Source organism: Urocampus carinirostris, chromosome 4 (genome assembly GCF_059441175.1).
Source record: "Urocampus carinirostris isolate Australia breed hairy pipefish chromosome 4, RoL_Ucar_1.0, whole genome shotgun sequence".
Taxonomy (NCBI): Eukaryota; Metazoa; Chordata; class Actinopteri; order Syngnathiformes; family Syngnathidae; genus Urocampus; species Urocampus carinirostris.
Genome location: NC_142352.1, coordinates 35,103,612 through 35,115,324, shown reverse-complemented (window position 1 = coordinate 35,115,324; position 11,713 = coordinate 35,103,612). Strand labels below are relative to the sequence as shown.

Genomic DNA, 11,713 nt, shown 5'->3' with positions numbered 1-11,713 from the left:
AGCACATTGTAAAGAGCTTTGGGAGGTCTTCAGTGACTTAAAAATGCTATATAAATGCAGACCATATTAAAATATTGAATTCAATACATTTTTTAAACATATTCTCTATTCTTTTTCTGCTGACACTTATTTTTCCTTTTAACAGACAACTAAAACATAAGCCTTTCTTTAACTTTGAGGAATTCCATTTTCTCTAAGCGTTCATTTTAATGCATGATTCCATCTCATGATCCACATTACAGTACAAGCAAGGTATTTGAAGCACAGTCCATGTCTTAACCTCTTGTCTCTGACCTTGAGTAGAGGTACTAGATAATGAAGTCATTGTTAAGAGTAAAAATTAGGGGGCGGTGTAAGAGCTATCTATATCAAAGACTTCTCTTGCGACCATAGACAACAACTTTTAAATTCTAACTATTATGGCAGGTGAATGATGAGAATCAAATGTGGCTGGTTAGGTAATTGAGCAGGTTTGTATATATATGGGTGTTAACCAGGACCAGAGTTGGGGTTTTAGACAGACAAGTTTGTCAGTTAGTTTATTGAACACAGCATACACAAACATATAGATCTTTTTGAACCACATTACATTGTTTTGATGTTAGTTTTTTTTATGTAGCGTCACATTTTTGTAATTATGCATTAGAAAGTAAATCAAATGACTTTGCATGTTTGCACATTACTGGCCACTGTACTTTAACTGTTTTGCACACCTCCCATTGGAAATATTTTGTTTTTTTTATTTTCTATATTTTTAACTACTTGTTTATACTGTTGATATTCCTAGCTGTTATTCATTATTCATTGTCTTACTATTGTAACAAAATAAATTTCCCCATAGTGGGACAAAGAAAGGATTATTTTATCTTAAATTGGAGCACAATAGATTCTTCAAAGGATTGAAATCCACATTGACTGAGTGATTGTGGCAATTGTGTGTTTGGTCATGATGGAAAAATGAAGCCAGATGAAGCAGTGAAGCCCTGCAGGCAAATGTTCACACACATGGGGGATTCAATACAGGTTTCCTTGATTATGCTATCAGGTTGACAGTTTTGCGTTACCTTGTTTATGTGTGTGCTTATGCAAAGAGTGAAAATGTGAAATAAGGAGGTAAAATAAAGTGCTTATTCATTTTTATGTAACCCATTCAGTGTCAGACGTTTTTTCCACAGTGTTATTTTGCCGCTTTTATTTGGAACTTTGCATTGTATTGGTCTGCATTTATATAGCGCTTTGCATGTCACTGAAGACTTCCCAAAGCGCTTTACAATGTGCTTCACACCTTCCCTTTTACACACACTAACTAACCGATAGCAGCGTCAGCCATGCAAGGCAACTAACTGCTCATCGGGGGGCATGAGGGATTCAGTGTCTTGCCCAAGGACACCTCGACATATAACACAGAGGCGGGAATTGAACCTGCGAACTCTTGATCCTAAGATGAGCATTTTACCTCCTGAGCTACTGCCGCTACACACAAACCTCGACTCGCGGTTCATGAACCACTCGTCTAAAATACTCGGAGACGCTTCAGGGAATCGGACCAGGGAGCACATCACTAGCATCGGGAGTTAAGCTACACCTCGATTGATTCCGTTGGGTTTTCCATTCTCCTTTGCCAATGACCCTGTCAAAAAGGGAAATGCCACCCAAAAATGGTTTTGCGTCTAAACGCGGGTGATGCTCTAAGCACAGACAACTGTTCCAGTTTAGTCTGTTGTGGAAAGCCCCTTTTGGTCAAACAGAAAAGCTCTTCGATAAATTTCTATTTTTGCAACATCTGTTGAGTCACGGACCCTCAATTACTAATGTTCTTGACGTTCACCTAGCCAGACGTGCGTACGTACTTACATAAGGATCAGTGGCGGGGAAAGAGGGAAAATAACCTCATTTGCTGTCACGTTGGTAAGAAAGAGCCACAGGGCGATATGTTTTCCAAAGGCATTGGTCAAACTCTACGCAAGGCAGAGCGACCAATACCGGCGCACCGATCCCTTCGGTAAGAACCTGAGGGAAATAATGACACTGTGCAGCTGTCATCGGTGTGGTTCTTAGGATCATATCCTGTTATGGTGACTGTGAGACAGGCTTGGCGCTGCCCGTCTGAAGCAGACCACAGCTTCCCACTCTTCTACGTTGGGCTGAATCAATGTATACAGACACAGGAAGGCCTGCCCGGTGCAGCATCATAATCCCCTCCTGCTCCTTGTCTGTGGTTTCGTCCAAGGAGGGGGCTTGTGTTTGTTTTTCATGAGAGACAACTTTCTAAAAGTGGAGACGGGTTCAAACTAAATACTCGGAGTAGCGTAACCCAGACTGTCTACCCACGCCTGTAGGAAGAACTGACTAATTGGAGTCAGAGGTGTTTTTATTAGGAGAGGGAGTTGGGGCGCTTGGACAACAAATTCTGAAAAATATACATACCTTTTGTCATCCCTGTATATCTAACATCAGGGGCGGATCTGACCCATTGAATGATTTCATCTGGCCTGCCGTAAATATCTGAGTATGTCAAACAAAAAGGAAGCTCTAGCTCATTTCTATCCAAAGTTATGATTTTTACAAACAAAATGCCCTTTCCTGCTGCTAGAGCAGTAGCAGAAGTGTAAAAAAAAAAGCTTGAGCGATTCGACAAACCAAAGTGATCACGCCCACGGCTGTTAAATTTAAAGTGAACAAGCTGCACATGGAAATATATTGTTGCGTTGATTTGTGACGGACTTTTCAAAAAACCTATACATTGTTAACAGAGGTCGGACAATTATGAAGCAAGCAAGTCTTTCGCAAGTGGTAAAAGGTTTTAGCCCATAGGTAAGATCTTAAGCGCGTGTCCATCCGGGACCTCCTAAAATTTCAGTCATTACATTTGGGCCTGGCCGGGCTTCTCTTTTGCTGACGTCAAAATTTTTTTACTATACAACTGTTATTGTTATTCTTTATCTCAAAATTTTTACTATACAACTGTTATTGTTATTCTTTATCTCCTCTTAGACCACAGGTGTCAAACAGGCGGCCGGCGGGCCAGATCAGGCCCTAAGGTATTGAATCCGGCCCGCGAGACCACACTCAGAGAAGCGCAAGAGAAAAACAAGCTGCAGGTTGAAATATGTCAACTTAATGTTGCCAAAGCCAGGTGCCTCTCACAAAAACACTGTACTTGTATTCATTTCTCTCTCTCTCTCTCTCTCTCTCTCTCTCTCTCTTTTTTCCACCCCTTTTCTACTACTCTGTCTCTGTCTCTTTCACTCTCTGTGTCGCTCTTTTTCTTTTCCTTTTGTTGCTCTTTGTCTCTTTCTCTCTCTGTGTCTTTTTAACTTCTTTTGCTCTAACTTCTTTTTTCCTTTTGTCTTTCTCTCTTCCTACCCTTCGCACTTTCTTTTCTCTTTTCTCTCCATTCCATTTCTATTCGGATTTCTTTCTTCCTCTCCCTTTCTTTTCCCCCTCTCTCTTTTCATCTTTTGTTCTCACGCGCTCTCCCTCTCTCTCTTTTTCTTTTTTTGTCCCACCCTCTCTCCTTTTCCCTCCCTCTTTCTCTTATTTCTTTATCTCTCTTGTTCTTTCTGTTTAATATAGTACTCCGGCCCCCGAAAGAATGTTTGTTCTATCGTGTGGCCCCCGATTTAAAATGAGTTTGACACCCCTGTCTGGGACAGTCTTGCTTAACTTAGATATTGTTACAAAGACAGGCTTTAGGTTCACGTTGCCGATTCCCCGAGCAGACCCCGAGCACGGCATCACCTTTCCTTCGAATAAAATGGGAAATTTCACTTCCAAGAGCTCGCTCATAGAGCCGGTTCGTACACCAACGACACATCACTAAGACTGACTCCCAAACGCCTAGGTGTGAAAAGCAAAGCCGCCACTGGGACCATGTGCTGCGTTTCAGATCTCAAAAAGTTTAAAATGAATCTTATTATCGGAATGACCTAGTTCCCAACATACAACAGCTCCTGGCATACGTAAACAAAGGAAGTGAGTTTAAAAAAAAAAAAGAAGACAGACAGATGCAGTCATGTGTTGACAAGTGGCCGTTTTTCACTGCATTCTCTCTCCTTAGTCTGAAGCCTTGTGTGACCACTCTGACGGGAACTTTTAACTCCAAGACAAACTCGGCGGGGGTAAAACAGGCAGTGCTGGTTTGCAGCAGTTAAAGTGGAGTATATAATTGTAGCTTTGCGTGCATTGGTCGAGCTCCAACACACACGTGGTCTTGTTGGGATGCAGAGGAATGTTCCTTTGTATTCTGTCAACAGAAAAATAAATTCTTTGTCTTGGTTGGTACTAAACAATGGGACCTCAAATTAGTAGTGTTTTCGAAAACAGTGGCTGACGATTTAACAGAAGCGGCCAAGAAATTCAGACAATGAACTTCAGGACAGCTATCGTATACAAGTAAGAAAAGTCTCTGGTGAAATACGAATATAGTAATACCTTGTTTTTCGCAGGAGTTGAGTTATGACAACGTCCCACGATAGTAAAAACACGTCAAGTAAACACCTTTATTCATCAATCAATCATTTAATTATATATATTCATTACTCAAGAACAAACTCAATCTACAGGCTCAAGTGTTTGTTGAACAAATAAAAAACTGTACTTTATAATCGTTTTTTTGTTTTTTTTTTACAAATAACTTCTGTATTGTCAAACTATAATTCTAAAAATAATCTTGCTGTTTTATTGGACAACTGTATGGATTAAGGACCCGATCGACTTCACATATGGTGAAATGACATCTCAGCCCTTTAGTGTTACCTATGGTGTTCCACAGGGATCAGTACTCGGCCCCCTTCTTTTCATTCAGCATTTACATGCTTCCATTAGGTGATATTATTCGCAAGTATAATATCAGTGTCCATTGCTACGCAGATGACAATCAACTATATCTCCCGATGGAGGAATCTGCCGCCCAAAACTGTGGAAATTTGGAGGCCTGCCTCACTGAGATAAAAGAATGGATTTCACTCAACTTCTTGCGCCTTAACTCTGAAAAGACCGAAATGTTAGTTATTGGTCCATCAAAATGCCGTGACTTTAGGTGTCATATTTGACCCCGATCTGTCCTTTTAAACACATGTTAAGTATATTACCAGAACAGCTTTTTTCTATCTTTGCATCATTGCTAAAATTGGCCCTATGCTGTCTCTGTCGGATGTGGAGATTATAATTCATACATTTGTTACTTCCTGTCTCGTTTACTGTAATGCACTACTCTCCGGTCTCCCGAAGTCCAAAATCAAGAGCCTTTAGCTGGTACAAAATGCTGCAGCGAGGCTTTTAACTAAGACAAAAAAGTTTTGATCACATTACCCCCGATTTTAGCTAACCTGCATTAGCTTAAGATATAAATATAAGGGACTGTTGGTAGTATACAAAATCATGAATGGATGTGCTCCTTCATATCTTTCATATTTAATTTTCCCCTATGTTCCGCTCCGGAGCCTTCGCTCTGGACTACTAGTGATCCCAAGAGCCAAGAAGAGATCCGCAGGTTCGAGAGCATTCTCCATTTGGGCCCCGGTGCTGTGGCCCCCTGAGATTCGATCTGCAACCTCAGTGGAAATGTTTAAATCTGGCTTAAAACACACTTCTATTCTATAGCATATGAAAACTTATATTATATGTTGACAATATCTGTGTATTACTTATTGTTGCGACATCCATTGCAGCCTGGTCATCCTGGCATGGTGTAATAATAGTCTGTGGTTTGCAATAATCTATGGTCCGTGCAGCCCTTTGAGACTCTTTGTGATTAAGGGCTATACAAATAAACATGACTTGACTTGACATGTTACTCTGCCCACCTGTGGACGTTATACAAAACTACAATTACCTTGCCATTCTTACCTACAAAAACCATATATTATTGTCCATTATCAAACAATATTTTAAAAACTGCAGGGAGCCAGTAGGGAGCGCCAAAGACCCGCATGTGGTCTCGGAGAAAGTTTAGCAGGTAGAGAGGTCCAATTTTTGGTGGCGATAGAAAGCATATTCTACTGTAAAATTAGTCTGTAGAGCCCTTTGAGACTTCTTCATACCAATAAACACGATTGGACTTGACACTGTTAATCCAATCACAGTACGGAACAAAATGCACAGTAAAAATCCGTGACGTAACAAATCCCTAGTAAGTAAACCACAATACATCAAGTGATTACTGTGCCAATTAACTCCTGTATTTAAAAAAAATGCCAGTTTACAAATACCAAATGTAAATGAGAGAGATTAACACTCTTTTACATATTGGTACTACTACATCTTGTTATTAGTTTAAAAGAAATGTATTTTAGTTATGCAGTTTATATTGCAGATATTTATAGGGGAAAAAAGGTTCAGTAGCATTACTTGTTTTACAAAATATTGTTAATATACAGTACTGGTGTAAATAATTATTTTTAATGAAGTATTGATTTTGCACATCCCACGACCGCAATTGAAGTGCAATGAAATTTTGTCTTCAACACACTCGACTTAAAACAAATAACTTCGGAGGCTCGGTGAATTAAGCTGCACAAGAAAGGAAAGTGCCCGGTGGGGAGGCGTAGTCGTTTGTGGCTTTATATTTAGCCAAGGCACACAACAACAAAACAACAGTAGTCATGAATTGACTAAAGGAAACAATCAACTATTTGCCGTACAACACGATGATAAGTCTTTTAAATGCGCAGGCTGCTCTCTGCTGGCTCATGTGTGCCATTGCTTTGAAACGCTATGTACAAAGAAAAAAAATCTAAAGTCCGCATGTATTCTGTTTTTGGACAGTTATAACGCGCAATTTAGGTCACCTAATGCAGTGTTTCTGAACCAAGGTACACTTTTATTTATAAAAAAAGTTCCTAGACACAACGTTGGTCGAAAATGTTTGAAAATTAAGTTAGGTCAAATATTTCACTGTACTACCGTATAAGCAGGTAGTTAGTATCTAAAAAGAAGACAATAATACTTAGAATAAAAAAGAATGATGTGCTTTATTTATGTTTTTATTTTTTTACAGTGCAATCTTAAACCGCTTTGTTAAACAAATGAAGTTATTAAATGTGCTGTGCTACCCGATGAGCAGATAATTAGTAAATAAAAAGTATATAAAAATCTACTGCCACCTACTGATTTGGATGACTATTACAGTTTCTCGTCTAAAGATAGCAAAAATACTGAATAATGGCCTGATTTTTGGGAAAGATAAATTTGGGCAAATTCCAGCGGCACACTAGACAAGGTCTCACGGCACACTAGTGTGCCCGAGCACACTGGTTGAAAAACACTGACCTAATGACTCTGAACGAGATGTTGCAATATATCTGGTGGGTTGAGCGAGGGGGCTGGGAATCCCCTCCTCTGTATCAATCTCCCTGAAAGAGTCAAAATGTGAATGTGTTCTTGACTCTAGCCATCTCCCACTAGGGGGATACGGCTCCGGTATATTTATGTATGTATATTATACATCCATCCATTTTCTGCGCCGCTTATCCTCAGTAGGGTCGTGGGGGACATCCCAGCTGTCTTCGGGCAGTGGGCAGGGGACACCCTGAACAGGTTGCCAGCCAGTCGCAGGGCACACAGAGACGGACAACTCACTCGCTCATTCACACTTAGGGACAATTTGAACCGGCCGAATAACCTCATATCTATCTTTTGGAATATGGAAAGAAACCAGAGTTCTCGAAGGAAACCCACGCGAGCACGGGGAGAACATGCAAACTCACACTCTCACATTTGCTGAAATTGAACCTTGGACCTCTGCACCATAGAGCTGCTAACCACCCAACCGCCATGTGGATACTGCACAATCCTTTTATTGGATCAAAATGAAAAGATGATTTTTTTTTTTTATTTGGCTCGCAGCTTGTTAATGGCAGAATGGTGGGTCCCAAAGTCAAACCAGTGATTCTTCATGTACAGTAGTTTATTCATGTCTTACTACTGCCCCCGTGTGGCCAAAGAAATGCAGAACACAATGCTGTATCCATTATTCCGCTTCCAGTACTATATATCAAGCATTTTACAGATTTTGTTGGTATAGTTACAATAGAGGAAAAGAAAATGTGACAGTAATACTTGAATTACCATTTCAAAACGGATCTGTTTTCTCATACTAAATGAAGAAAACACACATTCCACTTGCTCATTCACACCTAGGGACAATTTGGACCGGCCAATTAACCAGATATGCATGTTTTAGGAATGTGGGAGAAAACAGGAGTGACTGGAGGAAACCCACGCCAGCACGGGGAGAACATGCAACTCCACACAGGGAGGCTGCTATAGCTGGAATTTAACCCTGGACCCCTGCACCTTGGGGCTTCATGCTAACCACCCATCCACCATGCCACCCCGTTCATTAACATTTTGAAATTAAAATATCAGATGGCGTAAAACCAAAGGTTAGGTTACTTCATTTAAATCAGAGCATTCCAAAAGTTTAAAACAATTCCTTTAGGATTATGTAAGCGACACAATTTTTATTTAGAAAAGAGGACGTTACTTAACACGGGCCATGAAAAACAGCCAAACATGACATAATAGTTAAAAGTTGTTTCTTTAAACAAAGACATGATAAAAATGGCTCGGTAACTATTGTATTAAGAATTTAGCAAAAACAAACTTTTTCAGGGCTTGACAGATAAAAGTGCCAATCATGAGAAAGGCACCGTCTTTGGTATAAATCACCACATCATTTTTTTTAATAAGAATAAGAATTTACCTTTATTGTCATCCTTTGTAACCATGCACACAGAACAAAATGTCGATACACCTGGCCCATACAGTTAAAATGTAGCGAGCCGATGCAGCCGTAGCCAAACAGCCGCCATTTTAGACCCAACTGCTGTGTTTGGAGTCATTAGGTGACCAAAACCCCCAATTCCAACCCTTAAGGCCGAGCAGGGAGGCAATGAGTACCAATGTTGTAAGTCTTAGGTATGAACCAGCGACCTCCCAGTCTCAGAGCGGGCGCCCTACCATCTAGGCTACCGAGCAGTCACACAAAATGTCACGCTTTGAACTGCATTCCTCTGGGAAGGTCCTGGTCCAAAGCCAGGCTGCAGTCCTGCAGTTTATGATTTCTAGTTAGCTTCTTAGCAAGTGTTACAGAAGCCTGATAACAATCCCAGTCATTTGAATGAGGTGCGTTGGTGGATGGAAAAGTTGAAAAGAGGAGCCTGAAAAAGAACAGCATTTTCTTTTTTAATGTCTGCACAGATTATTTTTTTAAGCAAATATTTGACTCATTTTGAAACTACAAAAGATAGCAACAATGTGATTCACATTGGCAAGAGGATTTCTTCTTCAAGAGTGGGCCTGAAAGAAAATAATTTAGAAGCACTGCTCTTGTGTGTAGTTAGGTGCAACAAAAACAAGTGATAAAAAGCTCTGTGAAGAAAACAAACAACAGGGACCCAGAGAGACCAAACTACACAATTTTCCTCCATTTCTTTCGCCTAGCCTTTAGCAAAGTTTTTGGGTTCATGTAGCAGCAAGATGGCCGACAATTATGACAGCTCCCTGTAAGTGAGACTCTTGTTAGAAAACACTGATTCCTCAACTTTATCCTTTACGCATTCAGTGCAGTAACATATAAATATGTTTTCAGAAGCATTTTCCCTAAGTGCCAAAACGTAAACGTTTTTTGTTTTTGTTTTATTTCAGCAAGTATTAGACCTCTGGGAATGATTTTGGTATGATGGCCACTAGATGGCAGGAATAGCGTTGATCAAATCTTTGTCCAATAATCAAAGAGCCCCCACTTCTTCGTGTTGCTTTATTTCCTTTATCTAGCGACTGAGAGTGTGGGGGTGGCCCCTGAGTGACCGAAATCGTGTGATCATGTCACCGGAAAAAGAGTTCTTACAAAGTTTATGAATTGTTCGCGCATAAGCTCATTGTTCTTGCAATATGATGGTATTTAGCAAGCAAAGTGCCATTGTTTGAAGGGAAAACCTTTTTTTAGATACTTAGAAAAAAGGCACCAAACTGTAATTTCTGCTTAAAAATGTCCATTTGAAAATAAGCTATTTTTAAGAAACTTAGCAGTGTTCAAATATTGTATACTAAACAGTGATAAAAGCTAGAAAAGTACCCTTTTCTGGTGAAAGATGGGGGTTCAAGCTTTCTTTCGATATGTCCTATGCCTATATACCTATAAAAAAATGTTTTGTCGGCCTTTAAAAATGAGTTAAAATGGCTAAATTTGGTTAGCACTCACACTTCCCTTTTGAGGGAAATGTCTGGCATTGAATGAGTTAAAAAAAAGCAAATTATCCGATAGTGTATTTTTTTTAACTACTATTAGGCGCTAAATAATACACAATGTCACTTTAAGACACACAGTTTTGAACGTTTCTGAAAACGAATATTTTTTAAAAATCCACGTTTATATGGTAGTTCATGTATGTTTGCTTATCATTGAAATCAATACTGTATTGTTTGTTTTTGATAACTGAAGTTTTTTATTACTAGGAGGAACAAAATAATATACAATGTCCCTTTAAGAGGTCTAAGTGTGTAACCAGCAACGAGAAAATCCCCGCCTGTAATCCAGTCATAACCACACTGACACTGACACAGACATTGCTTCATTTACCCCGTCTCTTACCGCGTTTATTTTAATCTTGTTAAATATCTTAAAATAGATGTCCAAATTCCCCAAACGTAATAGAAATGGTGTCTCATCTGAAAACATCGTACTGTACCTCGTTGCTGAAACATGCAAAAACTGGCCGCAGAAGCTTATGTTCTCTTAGCGGGTTTGGCAATAAGCTGCCTTTCTCTCTCCAGTTCTTTCTCTCGTTGGTGCTCCCTCTCTAGTGCCTCCTTCTGCCTTTGTTGCTGCATCTTTAAAGCTCGTTTCTGGAAAAAAAAACATTGGAAAAATGAATCAGTGACTCGGCACAGTTACTGAAACAAGATAAGCTAAAAAAGGAACTAAAAAAACTGAGAAGTGCAATGAGTAAGGTTTCAAATGTCTCTATTTATGCACAGAAAAAAAGCGATGATGCAGGCAGGTTACACAAGTAGCAGTTAAATTTTTTTATGTATTGAAAAAGACGTATAATTACCTTTAATTTTGTTGTCCTTTCATGAAGCAAAATCATCTCCTTTCTGATATTGACCAGTTTGTTGTGATAAACCTTGGCCTCTGTAAACTGTGAAGGCGAAAAATTGGAAGAGGCAACATTTCACCATTGACGGCGGCGGGGAGACCACAGTGAAATATCGTACCATTGAGTTCAGGTCGAGTAAGGCATTGCATTCTTGAAACTTGGTGACTTCTTGGTCGAGCGTTTCCAACACAATCAGCTGATTTTGTCTGGAAAACCACATCAATTTGTTAGCAAGTCGACTTATGATGGCATCAATTTTCTTTTAATGCATTACTCAACTTAATCAAGATACAGTTCAGTTCTATTGGACTTTTAAGGTGGATAGATCTGAATTTAATTTCTGTGAAATATTTTGTCACAGTCATGCTTTTCGTGTTATTAAGTCCTTTTTTTTCATTTATGGAATGCTTAAAATGTAAATGATGTGCAATGTAAATGCTGAAACTAGAAATACTCCAATAATAATGGTAGGAATATAGATGTGTTTTCAATATTTTTTTTTTATCACTTGACAGCAAAAATCAATATTTAAGTATAAATGTGTTTTCGTTGACTAGAAAAAGACATTAATGGGACATTCTGGAATTTTGAAACGCCCTACTCGCTGA

The 11,713-nt window shown here is 39.3% G+C and overlaps 1 protein-coding gene across 5 annotated transcripts in view; it reads right to left on the bottom strand.

Annotated features, from left to right (window-relative positions):
- Positions 1 to 254: 254 nt before the first annotated feature.
- Positions 255 to 11,713, bottom strand: part of bloc1s6 (biogenesis of lysosomal organelles complex 1 subunit 6) — a 17,620-nt gene continuing 6,161 nt past the window's right edge. The window contains exons 4-7 of one of the 5 annotated variants that reach the window (XM_088334348.1): positions 11,224 to 11,311; positions 11,061 to 11,147; positions 10,695 to 10,851; positions 255 to 4,246 (exon numbers count right to left, since the gene is read on the bottom strand). In XM_088334348.1, the coding sequence (XP_088190474.1) occupies positions 10,732 to 10,851; positions 11,061 to 11,147; positions 11,224 to 11,311 (295 nt within the window). In that variant the 3' untranslated portion in view covers positions 255 to 4,246; positions 10,695 to 10,731. The other 4 variants (XM_088334345.1, XM_088334350.1, XM_088334347.1 and 1 more) reach the window with 4 other exon arrangements.